Below are 23,469 nucleotides of genomic sequence, written 5' to 3' on the forward strand. Positions count from 1 at the left end.
ATTTGAATTCTTATATATAATCTTATGAATAGATACTGTTATCAGTCTCACTTTCCAGTAGATGGAAGCTTAAAGGAATGAACTAAACTCCCCAAGGCCACACAACTTGCTGGAAAGACAACCAGGATTTGCAGCCAAAAGTTCTGACTCCAGAGCTCAGGCTCAAAGCCATCCTCCTGCACCCCAGGATTATAGGTGATGAGTCTGAGGCTCAAGGAACCTCTTCATCCTCCACTTTCCCCTTCAAGCTTCTTATAATATCATCTTTCCCTTACTGTCCACAGATGACCTTGTATCCTATATTACACCATACTTAACCCTTAAATACTAGTGTGTTTCAAGGCTTGCTCCCTGGCCTCTTTTCTCCTAACTCTAAAACACTGGCCCCTGACCTTGGTGGTCATGTATCCCATTGAAGATTTGATAAAATTTAGAACTACCTTTCCAGAAAAATGCACATAGACACACAAATGTCATTAGCTTTCAGGAGCCTCCAGAACTCCTTTAAAACCCTGGGGGACCCAGTCTAGGAACTCATGCTCTCACATGTTGAAATAACTTCTAGAGAGATTAAAGGTCTGAAGGTAAAATATAAATAAAGCAATAAAAAACTATAGTAAATACAGGAGAAAGTATATCACATATTCTGGTGCTAAGGAAGAACTTTCTAAGTGTGCCATCAAATCCAGAAGGCACAAAGAAAAAGTCTGACAGGTTTAGGCAAATTTTTTAATTCTCTAAAATGTTTTCCTAGGAGTAAAATTCTGTAGGCTTATGAAGACCACCATATTAATCAAGGAGAGCGCTGTTTGCCAAGTAGAAAATCTCTGTATGATATGAACTATCCCCTTACCTCCAGTGACAATCACGTTTGCCTTTGTACAGTAACAAAAAGTGTTGGCTCCTCTTGGCATGGAGAACTCTCTGACAGGCCTGGGAAACACAAATGAGATGTAAAGCTTCTACATTTTTCTTTATAAAGCGAATTCTAACTTATACATAGGTTATGTTCAGTAGACTCATTTCTAAGCTGGTTGTAAATCAGGAAGTATGGTAAGTAATGATGACATCTTCACTGACCCACAGAATCCATTCATTCCATAATGTGATTTACCACAGCACTTTATATTCTTTCTGCTTAGTGGGAAATCAAGTCTTCCACCCTGGGAACTATGCTTGTGCTCATGGAAGGACTGTCAGACACCGACCATTCTCAATCCAGAAAGGCTATTGGGCGGCTGACTGAGTCCATTTGGTACACACAACACCAGGAATGCCTTTGGACGCATCCTCCTCTACCACCACCCACATGCCACCTTCTGTCAAGTCCTCTAAAATATACTGAAATATTACCACTGCTTCCTGTTTCCACTACAGTGTCCGGGTTAAAGCCTCCATTCCCTCTGACCAGACCTTCTACAATAAACTGCTAACTTCTTAGCCTCCACCATGTCCATTCTCTTGTCCACATTCCCACCTCAAGTTCTGCTGTCATGTTACAGCCAGGGTGACCCCTAAAACCTGAATCAGAGCACACCACTTCTGTCCAGGGATTTCCTGAAGTTCTAAGAGGATCCAAGCTCCTTCACCTGGCCCACTTGGTCCACATGGCCTTGGGTGGCCCCTGTCACCTTTCCAGGCTTGTTCCATGCCTTCTCCTTTCCCTTCATGCTGTGATCCAGCCATGTTACTCTAGCCACCCTCCCTCTGGCCACACTAAGCTCCTTCACTCCCTCCATAAGACATTCTGCACAGGCCAAAGATGTGCTTGCTTGAGATCCCGGCCTTTCTCCACCCATCCTTCTGTGAGCATCAGTTCAAAAGCTACTTTATCAGAAAAGCCTTGCCTCAACTCCACCCTCTTGCCCCCACCAACTAAGCAGTATTTTTTGTGTTATTGTCTCACCTGATGCCATATTATTTTACCTGTAGCATATAGTATCTATCATATAATTTTAGTATATAGGTTTTGAGTGCTAATTTAGTATCTGTGAGTAGTATTGTGATGTTCTTAAAAGAGCCCAGGCTTCAGTGAAAATGTGTGGGCTTAAATCCTGGCTTCATCACTGTGCCTTCTGACTTATTGTTTTGTTTGTTTTTGTTTTTGTTTTTGTTTTTGTTTTTGTTTTTAGAGAGAGAGAGACAGTGAGCATGAGTGGAGGAGAAGGGTAGAGGGAGAGAGAAAGAATCCCAAGCAGGCTCCATGCTCAGTGTGGAGGCGGAGATGGTGCTCAATCCCACAAACCATGAGATCATGACCTGAGCCAAAATCAAGAGTCGGACGTTCAACCAACTGAGCCACCCAGGTGTTCTATGCCTCCTTGTTCATTAGATGGGATAATAATAATAATAATAATACTGACCTCTGATACTAGCAATAGTTGAAAGCTGTTACTTCATCTGACCAGATGGGGTGAAGGAAGAGACATGTTTATGTGAAGAGGGACACCTGGAAGGAGCCCTGGATCAGGAATTAATGAGTCACTGAAGCAGGGAGGGAGGGGAAAGACAGCAGCTGGCCTTCATCTCCTCTTGCCTTGGATGTGTGTGTTATTTCCTTCCCTTTTTTCTTAAGCACAAATGGCAGCATATATCATTATGTTCCTTGCTTTTTCACTTCATATTATATCTTGAAGATATTTCCAAATCCATACCTAAAATACTCCCCCTTTCTTTTCCCCAAAGTTCATGAAAAGAAGCCTCAATGTAGTAACAGAAATCTAAAGTCGGAATTTAGAATTTTGAAAATGTTTAAATGTCCCAGATAAGAAATAGAAAGTTTTGGCGGGTGACTCATTCAAGTTTTGCCAATGACACACTTGGTAACTGTAGTTGGTTGACTGAGCTAAGCTTGATGGGGTTACAAACCAGGAAAGACATCACTCTCTTCTACCCTTGTCTCCAAACACGGTCTCTTATGGTGTCACTTTGTACCAACAACACAGCCTCTTGGGCTACCTTGTGTTAGCACAGCTTCTAAGATATCTACTGTGTCTCACGGGACATTCACACTGGCTCACCACACAGAAAGGTGTCACCCTTCTCCATTGTCCTGGGTCCCTCTGGCAAGAGAAGAGTGTGTCCATTAGGCATGGAAAGCACATCACCTCAGGCTCACAGTACTTTCAGCGTCCTACAAAAATGTTCTAGTTGTTCTTAATCAGAAGGTTAAGAACAGGGCCAAGGTGCCTCAGTGAACCCTTATCTGTAAACACCCCCCCAAAGCAAGATGGCACCAGCCTCAGTCTCATGTACAAGGTAGGCCCACATGGTCCATTCCATAGAAAAGAAAATGTAGCCACCATGGCACTTTGAGCATAGAAGACTCCCAATAAATATTTGTTTGAATATCCTTAAGATATGAACACCAGATAGACAACACCCTTTTCTGGAATCACAGAGAATAGAAATGTATTGATTCTGGGAAGTTCTCTCTGAAGTTTTCCCTGCTACTCTTGAGACAATGGCACTTCTGAAAGAGAAACATTTTCTAACAATTTCTTTAAAAAGTAAAAATAAAAACCAACTCTACTCTCAAAAGGCCCTGACTGAATGATAGTGTCCTTCGCCTCAGCTTCCCTGTTATTGTTACACAAATCCAAGCCTGGGAAGGAAGAGGTCAGTCATGGAAGTTAAAGGGGTGACTCTTAGTGCATGTGTGTCACATGACTGGTGCTGTTTACTGGATGGAAATGGTGCCCAGACACAAAGGGACTCCAGGGAGATCCTGTGATCGATGAAGAAGGGCCATTGAGCAAGTAGGGTGTCTTCCTATCTTTTCTTCCCTTGGAGGTAAGGATAGTTAGTGGAAGTGAAGGCAGGATGCAAGGAAGAAGGTATTTTTATTTTCTCCTTGAGAATGTGAAGTAGGAAATTTCAAAGTGACTCATATCAAGGTATTTTTTTAGGTGGCCCACACTCTGCATTGTTACCTGCCACTGATCCATATTGTGCCCATTCCCAAGGGACAAGTAAGTATGCAATAGAAAACTAAATCAAGAGTTGGTAAACTTTTTCTTTAAGGAGCCAAATAATAAATATTTTAGACTTTGCCATATAGTCTCTGTTGTCACAACTACTCAACTCTGCTACTGTGTCATGAAAACAGCCATAAATAATACATAAATGAGTAAGCATGGCTGTATTCCCATACTACTTCATGAGCAAAGAAATTTGAATTTCACATAACTTTCATGGGTCATGAAATGGGTCATCCCTTTGACTTGTTCAACAGTTTGGAAATGTAAAAATAATTTTTGGTTTGCAGATGTAACAAAAACAGATGGCCTACTGGATTTGGTCCTTGTGGTTTCTGACCCCTACTCTCAATGCCGGAGCACAAGGCCCAAACCATGACAGCTCTATAGTAGGTTCACCTGTTGTTAGTATTCACACTCATTTTTTTGCTGCTTTTCAGCATCTTTACAAAGGGAACAAAAAAAGAACTTACATTTATTGAGTACTAACCATGTACTCACTTTACATGAGTTAACTTAGTCATTTTCCTAAGACTATAAGGTAGGTATATTCATTCCCATCTAATGATGGGGAAACAGATTAAGAAGAGGTAATGTTACTGTGTTCACGGTGTTCAGTGCTCAGAAAGCTAGTGGTACTAGGATGGAAACCAGTTCTGTCTGGGTCCACAGCGACCCTATTATGAGGCAGTATACACTTCCCAGTATAAAAACCTGCGTCTGAGTTGGGTAACTGAGAAAAAGTAACGCTGAATAGTTAGTTGTTCATCTCTGGGAAGTTGTCAAGCTATTGAAGAGTTAAAGGTTCAACTTATGTCTTGCAACAGGCCCATATGCTTTACATGGTATAATTAATTGCAGATGTTCATTTTCTTGCTGGTACAAAACTCCATTTGTGAAATTACCATACAAAATTATAACCAAAATGGTAATCACGTTTGAAATGGAAATTTTTTTGAGAGGAGTTTTTTCCTGCCTTCTTGGGAGTTGTGCTAGCTCCCATTTTAACAGCTGGCCAATTACGTATTAGGATAATTGCAGTTTCATCGGGCTCAACTTAAGACTCATTATAGGAAATTGCAGAAATAGGAATATGTTGAATCTAGGGATGAAATGGACCTGACTCTCCTTTCTATTGAGATGACTCTCCAGTGGCACCGACAGTTCAGGAAAACATTATTATACTGTATCACTTGAGAAATCTCTTTAGCTTCTAGATTTAGGAGAGTGGCCCAAGGAAATAGTTGAAAAACTCAGCCATAATCTTACTGAATGGATCGATGATCACCGTTTGCTGAGGTTGGCTAAGTATTTTTATCTCAGTTTCCTGACTCCCTCAGGCTGAATGTATCATCAACCACATTCCAGAAGTTATGGTAAATACTAGGAAGCTCAGAATTGGGCTCAAAGACAAACTCCTGACTCTTGCAAAATAGATGATTTCAGAGCAAAGACCAGAAGTATTGGCTAGTTTGAAAATAAAATCTTCTAGCAATCTGTTTATGACTACTAAGTACCAAATCTATGGAACACTGTGGAGACTAGGAATTTAAGTTCCCTATAATACCATTACATAAATTAGAAATACATACAAATATAGATTTTGAAGAAAATGTATAAACAAAAAGATACATTGAACCCAATAGAATGGTGTTGTGTGTGTGCGTGTGTATGTGTGTGTGTGTGTGTATGTCTGTGCATGCATGCATGGGAAAATGGATTGGAATCCAGGATAAAAAGGAATACAATAAGTGAAGGAGAATGTAAACAACTTAGTCCTGCTCTTGAGGTTACTCCACTGGGGGAGAAAAGAAATTAGATTGGCTTAGAATCATGATAGTTGAAGGGCATATTTTCCCTCACAAAAAGAAGGTATACAATCTAAATGAGATCAGGAAGATTACCATCTTGTTTAAAATCTAACACAAGAATCACCACTTGATAGATAGATCCTAAGCTTTGGAAAAAGGGAATATGTGCCCCATCATAACTTGTTCCCCAAGGAAAAATATTAGTGCTTTTCTTTCCCTCCCAGTATTGTCATTATTATGGATTTTGACAGTGCATGGAAATCAACGTGTTCTTTAAAAATCAATTCTTTGTGAAAGAGCATGAACATCTATAAGCAAATAATAAACCTTTAAATTATTACAGTATTTTACGGTTTCAAGGGACCTTCACTCATCTCAGCTCATTTGAGCAGTGCAAAAGTCCTGGGAGGTAACAAAGTTACTATTTTCCCCATTCATTAATGAAGCTATTGAGGTTCAGATAAGTAACATGCCCAAGACCACTTGGCCAAGAAATAAGTGGCAGAAGTGACATTAGAAGTCATTTGCTTCCTCATAAACTTATTCCTTTACTAACATTCTCTCTTAATAAATAGCTTAGCCACGCAAATGGGCCTCCCAGACAGAAACCCAGCAGCCTGCTACTGCCCTAAGGTTTCCTCTGGATCTTGGATGATTTGCTCTTCACCTCATTCAGTTCTTTGCTCAAATGTTAGCTCCTCAGAGCAGTGTCTCCTGACTATCCTATCAAAAATACTATCTGCAGTCACTCTATCCTGTAACCTTACTTCATTTCCTAAATTTCTTTTATTTATAGGATTGTCTTTCCCACTTGGATATGTGCTCCAGGAGAGGAGAGAGTTGATCTTTTTTGTATACCATTATATCAATTCTTGGAACAGTTTTTGGTCTATAATAGTCGTTCAATAAATATTGTTACAAATGAAAAAAAAATGAAATTTAGATTTCTCTCTTTATTTCTTTTATCCAGTAGGTCACCAATTCTTATCAATTTTACATGAATCTCTTCTCTCTCCATTTTTATTTCCACTGGTTAAGTTCAAGCTCTCATCAGCTCCTTTCTGAATTATTACCCTATATTCCCAGTTCTCTCCTTTCCAACTTGCCTTTCACCAATCCATTCTCCATCGTGTTGCTAAGGTGGTCTGTCAAAAATACTTCTTTGACCATTCTGCTTGCCAAAGCATTCAATAGCTTCCTATAGCTCTCGGGTTAATATTCCAACTCTTCAGCATAATATACTGGCTTTTTCATTTTTTCCCTGTCCCTCCTCATCTTTCCCAACACTTCTCCCTCTCTGTGCTCCAATAATATTGATCCACTTACAGTTTCTAGAACTCGCCATTTTCTTTTTCACTTCCACACCTTTGTAAATGTCATTTCTTTAATGGGGCTATTTATCCACTCTCAATGCAATAGCTTTGCCTGGCTAATTGTTATCAGGTCTTCAAAACTCAGCATGCATGAGCCCTTCTTCAGGAAGACTTCCCCAATTTTTCTCCCTTCAAAATCCTATGTAGGATGCTCTAAGGACTCTTTTCTGCTCTCATACACCTCTCTAATATCTATATCATGACACTTATCAGCCTCTGTGGGAATCTATTTGTTTTCTCTCTCATCAGATACAAGATCAAGGAACTAATCTTATTCATCTTTAAATTACCAGCACAGAGTACAATGCCTCAAATATAGCAACTCATCAGTAAGTATTTACTGAACAAATGAAGATTCAGACTCTGGAGCTTCTTCTGGTTTCATCAAATTGCTCAAATTATAGGACAATTGGTTAGACAATGTTAGATATAGTAATAGCTCTAGACAAACTTAGTGTCTTGGGAAGGCACACCCTTAATCATAATTAAAAGATAAATAAAAAGACTGAGGCACAAAAAGGATACCTAAATCAGTTGGGAAAGGAGGTTCTGGGAGAAGGTCAGGAAAACTTCCTAGAGTTGGTATCAACTGATCCTTGAAGGATTATGGGATCAACTGTACCTCAATAAAATTGGAAAAAAGTTAAAAACAAAAAACTTTCCTCTTTTCCATGAAACAAACAAACAAACAAAAGGATTATGGAGGTTGAGGGAATAGAAGTAAGAGGAAGAGAGGGGAGAGTATTTAAGGCACCAAACAGGTATAAAATCCCAGCATGTACATGCTCCTACCCTGAGAGCAGCCCTGAACTCAGAGTTACAGGAGCTTAAGTACAAGGCAGTGAAAGGCAGTGAAGGGGATGAGGTAGAGAGGCTGGAAGAGACTAGACCATGGAGATGCTATGGCAGGGGATGGAAAACGTGAAAGTTATCGAGATGGCTGGATATCATCTTTATCAGAATACTCTGGAAGATTAAGGGACAATAGTCTTGGCAGGGATAAAACTGAGGCGAGACGCTAGTTGAAGATAGCCTAGGGATATAGAGATACAGAAGATAAGACAGATTCAATGAATGTTTATAAGAGAACATAGAAGGATATGTTGATTGGTGGTTTGTGGGCACAGAGGAAGGAATCATATGGGGTTGTCAGATTTCTGCCTATGATGAGTTGATGGATCATAGTAATTGGATGGACCAAGAAAAATATTTTAAAAATCCTGTAAAATATATAGCTTAAGAGGTGAAGGATTTAAGTTCAGTCGTGAACATGAGTTTGAGGGGCTATGAAATATCCAAGTGGAGATGGTGAGCAGGTATACGAAGTACAAAGTTCAACATAGTTTGGGTTTCATAGCATATAGATGTTCGTATGTTAGAGAATAGGAACATCACCCAAGAAGTTCCTAGAAAGTGATAATTAAAGTTAGCTAAGGACAGAACTCTAGAGAACACCCCGTTTAAGAGCAAATACAAAAAGAGGAGTCATAGGAAAAAGAATAATAAGATACCAGGAGAAAACTCTGGCTTCCCAAAAGCTAAGAGGATAGAGTTTCAGGGTGAGTGAGATCAGTAATGCCAAATGCCCTGAGGCTATCTGGTATGTTAAGTTTCCTTTGGTTTGACAATGTAGACATCATTGGCCAACTTGAGAGTCCCTTCTACAGAGTAGAAAGGGAGACGCTGCATGAGAGAAGGTTATGGAGGGAACAAATAATGTGGAGGTAGTGGAAATGGTGAGTGTGGAGTACTTTTTCCAGGGAAAGTGTAGTATGAAAGCTCAAAGGAGGTTATAGGTCAAGAAAAGCATCACTTACATCAGAAGAGACTTAAGTATTGTAGGTGGAAATGAGAGACTAGGAGAAACAGATTAGCAAGCTAAAAAAAAAAAAAAAAAAAAGCAAGGCCACCAATGGAGGCTTTTCTATTTCAACAAAAAAGAAAGATCAAGGATAGGTGTGGATATAGAAAATTCCAAATGATGTGGGATGTTGGGAATTACTCCAAAGACCTTAGGGTTTTGTGGTCATGAAGGGCCAACATCAATGGAGGTGGGGATAGTCTGAGGTAAACAGAGAGGGTGAAATAAGGACTCTATGGAGCAGTAGGGTTGGGATTCTGATTGGTGTTTGACAGATGGGGTGCATGGTAGATGAGGTGCAGGGCAGAGAATGCTGGTGATACATGAGCTCAGATGACTTACCTGGGGTCCAGGTTAGGAGGGAGACAAGAAAGTCAAGGAGAGAACTGACAAAGTTTGGAGATGAAGGATTAGAGGCCTCAGTGAGGTCATTGAGAAGGCGCAGAGAGAGTCACATCTTTTAAGAGCCAACAGTGTAAGACAGAGAGGCCAGAGAGAGGGATACCGGGGATTCTGAAGACAAAACTTCTAGGTGCTTGTCAATATTATTCAGCCTAATCTTTTGATTTCCATTTTGTTTTAATTTCTTTTAAGAGAGAGAGAGAGCACACCTCTACACTCAACATGGAACCAATCCAGGACTCGATCCCATGACCCTGGGATCATGACCTGAGTCAGAATCAGGAGTTGGCCCCTGATCAACAGACTGAGCCACCCAGGTGCCCTGGGTTTCTACTTTGTAATGTGAGATTGACAATACCCAAACACATCAATGTAAAGATATTCTTTAAGAAGAAATAAGCCACTTAATTCATCCAAAAATGGACTTGGCATGCTTATTGTTAGCTGCTATGACCTTTCTTGTTTAATAGAATCTCTGCTAAATTTATTTTCATCATCCCCTATATAAGGCTTGTTCTTATCTCCAATAGGCTTCCTAGAGGGCTATCATTTATCACTCTCTTTTCTAAGCTCCTATTATGCCCATAATCATAAACCATTCAACTGAAATTAACATGCTTTGCTTTGCAATGTGAATTATCCTATGCAGTTGTGTGCTGGTAAATGTTTAATATTCAGCAGGGGCCAGGGAAGTAGAGGTGGGGGAGGGCATTTGTTTATAACATTTGCTGTTTTTCATTGTATAAATATTCCTATGGTGGTCAATTTCAAATGAGTAATGTGACGTCTCTGAACTTGGAGTCTGGAAAAGATACACAGTTACACACCATTATATAGTATTCCCATGTTCTTAAGGACATAAAATCCTCGAGGATATACATAATAGTAAAATGTAGTAAAATAAAAAGTGATGAGCTTGGAGTATTTATTGCTTTTGGTTTTAATATACTGGAATTCTGAGCTTATATAAATTTTAAATGATGGCAGTGTTTAAGAAATTTGCCAAATTCCTGAAATCTTAGCAATCAGCTCTCATAAACTGATATGAGCTGACTCCAGCATGGCACTGATTTTATGTATTTCTTGTCATCTTACCTAGATTTTAAGCATTTAAAGGCAGGGATCACGACTTAAACATATTTGTATTGTCCACAGTGCTTACCACATAGTGACTTAGTAAATATTTGTTGAATTACTGATACACTTCTGGATTCAAGGCTGAACTACATGGCCTGTATAGCTTTCTGGTCGCCATATTGATGGTTAGAATTACCCTGGTGAATGTACTAGAAATATTTGTGTGGGTAAAATCATGTGTGTAGATTTGTGTATCTTGGAAATGAAAATCCTTTCTCTGGATGTTGAAGTAGAATATACATGTACTATAAGGATACAGGGCATATTATATTTCATGTGCTTTCACAAATGCTTCTTTATGGTTATAAATGTATCATGAATTGCCAACACAATACAAAATCAATTAGAAATTAAGTTGCATCTATTCTTAATTAAATGTTTCAGAAATGCACTCCCTTAAAACGTCAGAGTGTAATCACTAGTAGTTAATTATGTTACAGAAACTAAGTGAAAATTAATTATGCCATAGAAATGATATTTATGGAATCAGATCTGGTGTTAAGAAATGAAACTATTTTTAATGTTCTGTGAAAAGTTTTTAATTCATTTCTCAGTGCAATATATTATACGTCAAGATAAATATTTTTTATCTTTTTCTGGATGATGGGAAAATATGTTTCTTTCATGAAGATTACAACTTTCAAGAAAATGGAGGGTAGTCAGTCATTTCAGAGATGTGATATTCTCTTCTTCCATAACATTTCTAATTTTGTTAGTCTGTTTCTTAAATTAAAATTCTAGCCCTGTATGTGTAGAGGCTATCTTTTTCTCTCACTTTTTGTGAATCTCGTTAAAAAACTCAATAGGAAGGGCCTGGAAGTTACCATTTGTGTTTTGTTAGGGAAACACTATTCATTATTTTTTCTAGTATGTATTTTAGTTTAACCCTAATGTAAAAGGGGGAAAGCCCAAGTCCTATAGGTAAGACTCAATCTCTTGTTCTTTACATAGAAGAGCTGAAATTCATAAAAAAATGATTACAGTGAGTTTTAAAGAAGGGAATTAAATTATCAAGAAGAGATTTTTATTGTTTTAAGTTTTGACCCTTAGTCTTTTGTTTTGTTTTTATCTTTTCAGGTTTTTTTTTTTTGATCTGATATGTATATACATTGTGAAAGGATTCCTCCCCATCCAGTTAACTAACATAACCATCACTTTGAGTATTTTTCTTTGTTTTCTTTCTTTCCTTCCTTCTCTCATCTCTTCTCTTCCCTTCTCTCCCTTCCCTTCCCTTCTATTCCCTTCCATTCTCTTTTCTTCTCCTCTTCCTTCCTCTTTCTTTTCTCCCTTCCTTCTTTCCTTCTTTCCTTCCTTCCTTCCTTTTTTTTTTTCTTTCTAGAACATTTAAGTCCTACTTTCAGCAAATTTCAGTTATACAATATAGTGTTATTAATGATAGTCGCCAATACATCCTCAGATCTTATTCATTTGTAACTGCAAGTTTATACATTTTTCTAACTTTTCCCTATTTCCCCCAACCCAGCCCCTGGCAACCACTTTTCTACTCTTTGTTTTTGTGAGTTTGACTTTTGGGGGGGATCCCACATGTAAGTGATACCATCCAGTATTTGTCTTCCTCTTTCTGGCTTATTTCACTTAGTATAACTCTCCAGGTTCATCCATATTGTCACAAATGGCAAGGTTTCATTCTTTTTATGGCTGAATAATATTCTATTGTATTTATGTACCAATTTTCATATCCATTTATCCATCGATGGACCGTTACTTTGTTTCCATATTTTGGTTACTGTAAATAATGCTATAAGAAACATGGTGGTGCATATTATCTTTTTGAATTAGCGTTTTGTATTCTTTGGATAAATACCCAGAAGTGGAATTACTGCATCGTATGGTAGTTCTATTTTTAATTTTTTGAGGAACTTCTGTATTGTTTTTCATAGTGACCGCACCAATTTACATTCCTACCAATAATGCACCAAGGTTCCCTTTTCCCTACATCTTCACGAACATTTGGTGTTTCTTATAATTTTGACTTTAGCCATCCCAACAGGTGTGAGGTGATATCTCATTGTGGTTTTGATATGCATTTCTCTGATGACTAGTAATGTGGAGCACCTCTTCATGTACCTGTTGGTCATCTGTATGTCTCCTTTGAAAAAAAATTTCTATTCAGATCTTCTGCCTATTTTTAAATTGGATTGTTTTTTGTTCTTGAGTTGTATGAGTTCTTTATATATAAAACATATATAAATATATAATATGTAAATAAATTATATAAATAAATTAAATTAAATATTTTTATATAAGTATAAATATTTATAATATTTAGATATTAGCCCCTTATCAGTTATATGATTTGCAAATATTTTCTTCCACTCAGTAGGTTGTTTTTCATTTTTCTTAGGGCTTCCTTGCTGCACAGAAGCTTTTTAGGTTGATATAGTCTCACTTGTTTACTTTTGCCTTTGTTGCTTTTGCTTTTGGTGTCAGATTTAAAACATCACAGCCAAGATTAATGTCTTACATTACTTACATTACATTTACTCTATGAGTTTTATGGCTTCAGTTCTCACATTCAGGACTTTAATCCATTTTGAGTTCATTTTTGTGTATGGTGTGAGATAGGGGTCCAATTTTATTCTTTTGCATGTGGCTGTCCAGTTTTCCCAATACCATTTATTGAAGAGACGGTCTTTCCCATAGCGCATTCTTGGCTTCTTTGCCACAATTAATTGATCATATTTGTGTGGGATTATTTCTGGGCTTTCTATTCTGTTCCACTGATCTGTGTGTCTGTTTTTAGACCTATGCTATACTGTTTTAATTACTATAGCTTTGCAATACAATTTGAAATCAGGGAGCATAATGCCTCCAGCTTTGTTACTCTTTCTCAAGATTGATTCACCTACTTGGGGCCTTTTGAGGTCCCACACAAATATTGGAATGCTTGCTCTATTTCTGTGGGGAAAAATGCCACTGGAATTTTGATATGGATTACGTTGAACCTGCAGATTGCTATGGGTAGTATGGGTATTGTGATGATATTCTTCCAATCCATGAGCATGGAATATCTTTCCATTTATCTGTATCTTCTTTAATTTCTTTCATTAATGTCTTACAGCATTCAATCTTTCATCTCCTTGGTTAAATTTATTCATAGGTATTGCATTGTTTTTGATTCAATTGTAAATGGGATTATTTTCTTATTACTCTTTCCAATAGTTAATTATTATTTTATAAAAACACATCTGATTTTTGTATATTGATTTTGTATCCCATAGTTTACTGAATTAATTTATTAGTTCTAACAGCTCTTTGGTGGAGTCTTTAGGACTTTCTATATATAATATCATGTCATCTGGAAATAGTGACAGTTTTACTTTCTCTCCAATTTGAATGCCTAAAAGGCATTTCTTTTTCTTGTTTCTTTCTCTGGCTAGGATTTCAAATACTATGTTGAAGATGCAAAAGTGGGCATCTTTGTTCCTGATCTTAGAGGAAAAACTTTGAGCTTTTACTGAGTATGGTATTAGCTGTGGATTTGCCATATTCATTGTGGCTTCAATTTGCATTTTTCTAATGACATATAATGTGGAACATCTTTTCATGTGCTTATTTCCATCTGTATACCTCCTTTGGTGAAGTGTCTGTCTAGATCTTTTGCCCATTTTTAAAATTTGTTTGTTTTCTTATTCTTGAGTTTTAAGAGTTCTTGGTCTAAGAGTCCTTTATCAGATATGCCTTTTGCAAATATTTTCTCCCAGTCTATGGTTTGTCTTTTTGTTCTCTTGACAGTGTCTTTTGAAGAGCATAAGTTTTTAATTTTAATGAAGCCCAGCTTATCATTCATTCCTTTCATGGATTATGCCTTTGGTGTTGAATCTACAAAGTCACAGCCAAAACTAAGATTATTTAGATTTTCATCTAGGAGTTTTATAGTTTTGGGTTTTATATTTACATCTTTGGTCCATTTTGAGATGTGTGTGTGTGTGTGTGTGTGAGAGAGAGAGAGAGAGAGAGACAGAGAGAGAGAGAGAAATACAAGGTCTGTGTCTTGATTTAGAGTTTTTACATGAATAGATTTTTTTCAAATGCTTTTTTGTATCTATTGATGTGATAATTGATTTTTCTTCTTAGCCTGTTGATATGATGGATATATTAAATAATTTTCAAATGTTGAACCAGCCTTGCATACCTGGTCATGGTGTATATTTCTTTTTATATCTTATTAAGTTCAATTTGCTAATATTTTGTCAAGGATTTTTGCATCTATACTCCTGGGAGACACTGGTCTGTAGTTTTCTTTGTAATGCCTGTGTCTGGTTTTGGTATTAGGGTACAACTGGCCTCACTGAACAAGTCTGAAAGTATTTCTCTGCTTCTATTATCTGGAGGAGATTGTAGAGAATTGGTATAATTTCTTCCTTAAAAGTACAGTAGAATTCACCATTAAACCCACATGGGCCTGATGCTTTTTCTTTTAGAATGTTTTATTATTAATTCATTTTCATTAACAAATTATAGGCCTATTCAGATTATTTACCTTCTGGTGTGAGTTTTGACAGATTATATCTTTCAAGGAATTGGTCCATTTTTATCTAGATTATCAAATTTGTGGGCATAGAGTTGGTCATAATATTCCTTTATTTTTTAATGTCTATAGGATCTGTAGTCGTGTTACTTTCTTTACTTCTGATAGTAGCAATTTGTGTCTTCTCTTTTCTTAGTTATCCTGGCTAGAGGCTTATCAATTTTATTGATCTTTTCAAAAAACCAGGTTTTGGTTTTATTGACTTTCTCTATTGATTTCCTGTTTTTAATTTTATTGATTTCAGTTGTAATTTTTATTTTTTTTTTCTCTGCTTACTTTGGACAGTTTCTATTTTTGTCTAGTTTCCTAAGGGAAACTTAGAGTATTAGTTTTAGATCTTTCTTTTCTAATATATGTATCTAATACTATAAATTTTCCTGTCAGTGCTGTTATATATACCTTGATCATATATATTTGTATATATCTCAATACATTGTTGCCATTGTTGTGAACAAACTGTTATCTGTTAGATAAATTAAGAGTAAGGAAATAAATGTTTTTATTCTTACCTTCACTTATTCCTTCTGTAATGATCTTCCTTTCTTTATGTAGGTCTTGATTTCTTACATACATTATTTTTCTCATCTCTGAAGAACTTCTTTTTACATTTCTTGCAAGTCAGGTCCATTGGCAACAAATTCACTCAATTTTTGTTTGTCTGAAAATGTTTTTATTTATCTTTCACTTTGAAAGGATACTTTTGCAGAAAAAATAATTCTGCGTTGGTATATTTTTGTTTCAACTCTTCAGATATTTTACTGCACTTTCATCTTGCCTGCATGGTTTTTTTGAGGAGAAGTTGGATGTAAGTCTTACCTTTCCTCCTCTAAAGGTGAGGTGCTTTTTTCCATCTGATTTCTTTCAAAAATTTTTATCTTTGATTTTCTAGAGTTTGAATATGATATGCCTCAGTGTTTTTGTTGTTGTTGTTGCTATTTTGGCATTTATCATGCTTGGTGTTCTCTGAGCTTATTATATATGTGGTTTGGTATCTGACATTAATTTGGGGAAATTCTCAGTCATTCCTTCAAATATTTCTTCTTTTCATTTTTCTCTTCATTTCCCTAGAATTCCCATTATGCATATGCTACAACTCTTGTAGTTGTTCCACAGTTCTTGGATATTCTATTCCTTTTTTTTTTTTTCAGACCTCTTATCCTTGTTTTACCATTTGTTAATTTTTAAAAACGTTTTCATTCAGTTTTGAGAGAGAGAGAGAGAGTGAGGGAGGGGCAGACAGAGAGGGAGACAGAGAATCTGAAGCAGGCTCCAGGCTCTGAGTTGTCAGCACAGAGCCCAACGCAGGGCTTGAACTTGTGAGCTGCAAGATCATGACCTGAGCTGAAGTCAGACACTTAACCGACTAAGCCACCCAGATGTCCCTTGTTTTATCATTTTTGAAGTGTCTATTGACATATTCTCAAGTTCAGAGATTCTTTCCTTAAGTAGTCAGTCTACTGTTCCAGTCAAAGGCATTCTTTATTTCTATTACAGTGTTTTTAATTTCTAGCATTTCTTTTTTATTTTTTTAAAAAATTTTAATGTTTATTTTTGAGAGAGAAAGAGACATAGTGAGAGCGGGGGAGGGGCACAGAGAGAGGGAGACCCATTCTGCGGCAGGCTCCAGGCTCTGAGCTGTCAGCACGAAGCCTGATGTGGGGCCTGATCCCACGAACCAGGAGATCATGACCTAGGCTGAAGTCAGACGCTTAAGCAACTGAGCCACCCAGGCACCCCTTTTTTTGACTCTTTATTAAAATTTCTATCTCTCTGTTTACATTCCCAATCTTTTTTTTGCATGGTGTCCACTTTATCCATGAGAGCCCTTAACATATTACTCATAGTTATTTTACATTCCTGGTCTGCTGATTCCAACATCCCACCTATATCTGAGTTTGGTTTGATGCTTGCTCTATCTCTTAAAACTGTGTTTTTGCATTTTAGTATGCCTTGTAATTTTTTTTTCTTGATAGTAGGACTGAATGTATTGTGTAAAAAAAAGGAATTGCTGCAAATAATCCTTTAGTAATGTGGCTGTAAGGTGGGTGGGGTGAAAGGGAAGTGGTCTACAGTCCTTTGATTAGATTTCAGTCTTTTAGTAAGACTGTCCTCTAAACTGCAGACTTCACAAATGTTCTGCAGCCCTCCTCCCCCTTAGGTAGGTCAGGATGGCTGGAGTGGGCTAGGTTTGGGTATGTCCCTTCTCCATTGTGGAAAGCTAGAGTAAGCTAGAGGTGTATATTTCCCTTCTCCCTTCTGATCTCCCTGATCAGATCATTTCTCTGATATCTATCAGTTTCTCTGATAAAACCTCAATAGTTTAGGCTCTGATACGGTAGTTTTGCTGAAGGGAACTTGTTAAAAAGAACAGAATGTGGTGCATTTTCCTCTTCCCTTGCCAGAAGCAGGAGAGGATTTTTGTCCAATATTCACTGTGAGAAACTGGCCCCAGAAATAAAATGCACAAAAGTATGGGAACCCCTATAACTGGGTCCCTGGAGTTTTTAACTCTTAGACTTGTCTATGTTGAGCCCCCAGGGATTTATGTTTTCCTATCACAGTATGTTGGTTTCCTAGAGGTATCTGCTTGTGGATTTCTGCTCTGGTAAGTTGTGATTCTTAGTAAATACCTGCTTGTCTCTCTAAATTTGGGGGAAGCAGTTTGATCTGTGACTTCACTTCTTTGATGGATTTAAGAAGAATTGTTGATTTTCTGGTTTATTTATTTCTTTATTTATTTACTTACTTACTTATTTTACCTGTTGTTAGGGCTGAGTGATGACTTCCAAACTTTTTATGTGCCAGACTGGAAGCTAGAAGTGTCTATGTATTTTTAAAGACAGTTTTGTTAAAGTATACCTTATATAACATAAAATTCACCCATGTGTAGGTTCAATTGTTTTTAGTGAATTTATACAGCTGTATAACAATCACCAAAATAAGTTTTAGAACATTTTCAATACTCCAAAAATATTCCTTGTGCCCACTTGGGATCCCTGCTTTCACTGCCACTTCTTGGCATCCACTGATCTACTTCCTGTCTCTATAAATTTGCTTTTTCTGGACATTTGATATAAATGGAATCATTCAAAATGCAGTCTTTTGTGTCTGGCTTCTGTCACTTAGCATAATGTTTTTGAGGTTTATCCGTGTTGTAGCATATAACTCAATGCATTTTAAAACTGAAAATTAAAATATAGTGTCTGCTTTACAGTTAGCATATATTAATGTAATTAACACATAAGTAGTATAGTGGGGCACCTGGGTGGCTCAGTTGGTTAAATGTGTGACTCTCGATTTTGGCTCAGGTCATGACCTCATGGTTCCTGAGATCAAGTCCTGGGTCAGGCTCCTCGCTGACATTGTGGAGCCCGCCGGGGAGTCCCTCCCTCCCTCTCTCTTTGCTCCTCCCCCACTTGCATGTACGTTCTCTCTCACAATAAATAAACAAACCTAAAAAACCCATATAGGTACTATATAGTTATAATGTTATTACATATTAATAGTTATTAATGAATATTTAACGAGATAAAAAATAAAGCTAGATACTATTCAAATTCACCTGTCTATAAGAAAGCCATTTCATGTATTTATTACACATGGAACATGATGTTTGTGCTATAGATATTCACAGGCTAGCCAATCGACCTGTAAGAATGATTTTCAAAGTGTAAAGGCTTAAAAAATTTTTTTAAATGTTTATTTATTTTTGAGGATGAAAGAGACAGAGTGTGAGTGGGGGAGGGGCAGAGAGAGAGGGAGACACAGAATCCTAAGCAGGCTCCAGGCTCTGAGCTGTCAGCAGAGAGCCCAACGTGGGGCTCGAAATCATGGACTGTGAGATCATGACCTGAGCTGAAGTCGGATGCTAAACCTGAGCCACCCAGGTGCCCCTCACAGTGTAAAGTTTTACCCACCGAACTATACTGGGAAAATATAGATATACCTGCATTGATTTATTCCAATACATTGTGTCAATAAACAACAAATGAGCAAAATTGTTGTGAGAAGGACACATCATATTCAGATTTGCATGAGTGATTTCAATTTCCTCTTAAAAATCTAATCTTGTGAAACAAATGAAATCATTAAGATCTGATGTTTTCTAAAAAAGCTCCATGCTATCATGGGCTTATTACTTGTAAAAGGTCTGAAAGTCACAGAATGTTCATGTATACAAACTATTGTACTTACAAATTATCCTCAAGTCTCTTCAAGGATTCCAAAACCAATGAATGAACACTGTCTAAGGAGCAGGACCCAAAGCAACTTAGGGCTGCAATGTATCTAATTTTCATAACCCAGTCATTATGCAGCTTCCTTTTAACACTGGGAATTAAAAGAAAAAAAAGGAGGTGTTATGTTAGACACACAGAGACATTATGTTGAGTTTCTATTAAGCATTTCATTTTGATTTTAACCAAGTCAAAACTCTGAACTGTGGTAAAGCCTGCAAGTATAAGACCATCCTATGCATTATACCACTTTTAACTGTTTAACTAAATATTTATCATATGGCGTATTTAAAGGAAAAATAAAAGTTTATCATCAAATTTTGAGCTGTAGATTCAGAATTAAAGGAATACTCTAGAAGAATCCTTGTTCAATATGGGCACTATTATCCTTACTTTACTGATAAATTCTGGTCATCCAAAAGGACTGTGTTTCATATTGTTTTAGGTGAGTCAATGCACTTTCATATTTTCCATGAACACTTTCAGAACTGGAAAACTGAGAAATTTGGAGTCCCAGTCACTGGTGAAGCTGAAGCTGCGACAGCCTTGCCAAAGTGTTGCTCATCAGTTCACCGGACACTTCAGGGAGAGGCTTAGCATTACGGGCCAAAATTTTTATGACAAAATTCTTACCTCAACTGGAAGAAGCCATCTTCCTGGTGTTATCTTTACTCAAATATTACAGTGTACTTGTTTCCTCATTCATGAACACTTATTGAGCACTTACTGTATCCCAGTCAAAAGGACATAAGGATGACTAAGGCAAAATCCTTGTTCCCAAGCTCCTTAGATTCTAGTTGAGGAATGGATGTGTTTATAACTCAAGGCAGGGATGTTTGACAATATGAGATTAAACAGAATAGAGAGCTTTCTTTTTTCCATACTGGATTGCATTTAATTTTGGACTCTGGGTGCTGGCTACTTTTTTCTTTAATTTGCACAACATTTTGCATACCAGAATTTCCTATCCACACCACCACCACCCCCACCCATCTGATATAAATGTATTATGTGGATATCAACTGCAGGAAAACATTATGATGGCTCCAGAATTTAATTACCCTTTTGGCCTCAATCCTTTTCATTCTGTTGGGTTTAAGAATCTGTTTGGTGTAAGAATATGCCTCAACACTCAGCTTATCTATACGTGTCAGTCTTAATAATTTAAATAACGTACATTATGATCATCTACATGAGTAAATCATCTACATGTAAATGATCACCCAAAAGAACCAATGTGAATTATCATTTATTTAACTGTACCCAGATTCCTCAAATTTCTAACATTCAGCTAATGGAAACAGGAATGTAAAAGAGGCCATGTAGTTTTCTGACAGGTGACACACATCTCAGAGAAAGAAAATTTATGTCTCAGCTTCTACTCCAAGAACCTATTATAATTGGAATGAAATTCTTTTTTTTAATATATGAAATTTATTGTCAAATTGGTTTCCATACAACACCCAGTGCTCATCCCAAAAGACGCCCTCTTCAATGCCCATCACCTACACTTCCCTCCCTCCCACCCCCCATCAACCCTCAGTTTGTTCTCAGTTTTTAACAGTCTCTTATGCTTTGGCTCTCTCCCACTCTAACCTCTTTTATTTTTCCTTCCCCTCCCCCATGGGTTCCTGTTAAGTTTCTCAGGCTCCACGTAAGAGTGAACACATATGGTATCTGTCTTTCTCTGTATGGCTTATTTCACTTAGCATCACACTCTCCAGTTCCATCCACATTGCTACAAAGGGCCATATTTCATTCTTTCTCATTGCCATGTAGTACTCCATTGGGTATATAAACCACAATTTCTTTATCCACTCATCAGTTGATGGACATTTAGGCTCTTTCCACAATTTGGCTATTGTTGAGAGTGCTGCTATAAACATTGGGGTACAAGTGCCCCTATGCATCAGCACTCCTGTATCCCTTGGGTAAATTCCTAGCAGTGCTACTGCTGGGTCATAGGGTAGGTCTATTTTTAATCTTTTGAGCAACCTCCACACTGTTTTCCAGAGTGGCTGCACCAGTTTGCATTCCCACCAACACTGCAAGAGGGTTTCTGTTTCTCCACATCTTCACCAGCATCTATAGTCTCCTGATTTGTTCATTTTGGCCACTCTGACTGGCGTGAGGTGATATCTGAGTGTGGTTTTGATTTGTATTTCCCTGATGAGGAGTGACGTTGAGCATCTTTTCATGTGCCTGTTGGCCATCTTCTTTAGAGAAGTGTCTATTCATGTTTTCTGCCCATTTCTTCACTGGATTATTTGTTTTTTTGGGTGTGGAGGTTGGTGAGCTCTTTATAGATTTTGGATACTAGCCCTTTGTCCGATATGTCATTTGCAAATATCTTTTCCCATTCCGTTGGTTGCCTTTTAGTTTTGTTGATTGTTTCCTTTGCTGTACAGAAGCTTTTTATCTTGATGAGGTCCCAATAGTTCATTTTTGCTTTTAATTCCCTTGCCTTTGGGGATGTGCCATGTAAGAAATTGCTGTGGCTGAGGTCAGAGAGGTCTTTTCCTGCTTTCTCCTCTAGGGTTTTGATGGTTTCCTGTCTCACATTCAGGTCCTTTATCCATTTTGAGTTTATTTTTGTGAATGGTGTGAGAGAGTGTTCTAGTTTCATTCTTCTGCATGTTGCTGTCCAGTTCTCCCAGCATCATTTGTTAAAGAGACTGTCTTTTTTCCATTGAATATTCTTTCCTGCTTTGTCAAAGATTAGTTGGCCATACTTTTGTGGTTCCTAGTTCTGGGGTTTCTATTCTATTCCATTGGTTTATGTGTCTGTTTTTGTGCCAATACCATGCTGTCTTGATTACAGCTTTGTAGTAGAGGCTAAAGTCTGGGATTGTGATGCCTCCTGCTTTGGTCTTCTTCAAAATTACTTTGGCTATTCGGGGCCTTTTGTGGTTCCATACGAATTTTAGGATCGCTTGTTCTAGCTTCAAGAAGAATGCTGGTGCAATTTTGATTGGGATTGCATTGAATGTGTAGATAGCTTTGGGTAGTATTGACATTTTAACAATATTTATTCTTCCAACGCATGAGCACGGAATGTTTTTCCATTTCTTTATATCTTCTTCAATTTCCTTCATAAGCTTTCTATAGTTTTCAGCATACAGATCTTGTACATCTTTGGTTAGATTTATTCCTAGGTATTTTATGCTTCTTGGTGCAATTGTGAATGGGATCAGTTTCTTTATTTGTCTTTCTGTTGCTTCATTATTAGTGTATAAGAATACAACTGATTTCTGTACATTGATTTTGTATGCTGAGACTTTGCTGAATTCATGTATCAGTTCTAGCAGACTTTTGGTGGAGTCTATCGGATTTTCCATGTATATTATCATGTCATCTGCAAAAAGTGAAAGCTTGACTTCATCTTCGCCAATTTTGATGCCGTTGATTTCCTTTTGTTGTCTGATTTAGCACTTCCAACACTACGTTAAACAACAGCGGGGAGAGTGGACATCCTTGTCACATTCCTGATCTCAGGGGGAAAGCTCTCAGTTTTTCCCCATTGAAGATGATGTTAGCTGTGGGCTTTTCATAAATGGCTTTTATTGATGTTTAAGTATGTTCCTTCTATCCCGACTTTCTCGTGGAATGAAATTCTTGATAGTGTATACAGTAGCACATCACATATTAGGAATCCCCCATCAGATTCTAATACTTTGGTGCAACTAAGTAATATGAAGAATGGAAAATGGAGCCAGATAGTTAATTATTATGTCATTATCAGGATTTCAGAAATTGGCTAATTGTTTTCTTTTCTTTTCTTTTCTTTTTAGAAATTGGCTAATTGTAATAGTTTGAGATTTAAATTGCATATTCTAACTCTGGGATAAAATATTTGTTACATTAACGACAAAATATAATCCTGTATTTTTAAAAGTATTTTTTTTCTTATTCTAAAAGAAAATTTTGTGGGTGCCTGGGTGGCTCAGTTGCTAAGCATCTGACTTTGGCTCAGGTCATGACCTCACAGATCCTGAGTTTGAGTTCCACATAGGTGAGCTTGAGTCCCGCTCCAGGTAAGCCCCACTTCTCTCTCACTGTCTCTCTCTCTCTCTGCCCATCACTAACTTGTGCCCTCTTTCTCTCTCAAAAAAAGAAAAGAA

General features: G+C 37.4%; 1 protein-coding gene across 2 annotated transcripts in view; it reads right to left on the reverse strand.

The window, feature by feature from the left end:
* WDR64 (WD repeat domain 64) overlaps positions 1 to 23,469 on the reverse strand; it is a 149,936-nt gene that overhangs the window by 97,778 nt on the left and 28,689 nt on the right. For both annotated transcript variants that reach the window (XM_049633850.1, XM_049633852.1), the window contains 2 exons: positions 19,308 to 19,442; positions 854 to 933 (listed from right to left, as the gene is read on the reverse strand). In XM_049633850.1, coding sequence (XP_049489807.1) covers positions 854 to 933; positions 19,308 to 19,442 — 215 coding nt within the window. The remainder of the gene's footprint in view (positions 1 to 853; positions 934 to 19,307; positions 19,443 to 23,469) is intronic.

This window comes from Panthera uncia, chromosome F1 (genome assembly GCF_023721935.1).
Source record: "Panthera uncia isolate 11264 chromosome F1, Puncia_PCG_1.0, whole genome shotgun sequence".
Classification (NCBI taxonomy): domain Eukaryota; kingdom Metazoa; phylum Chordata; class Mammalia; order Carnivora; family Felidae; genus Panthera; species Panthera uncia.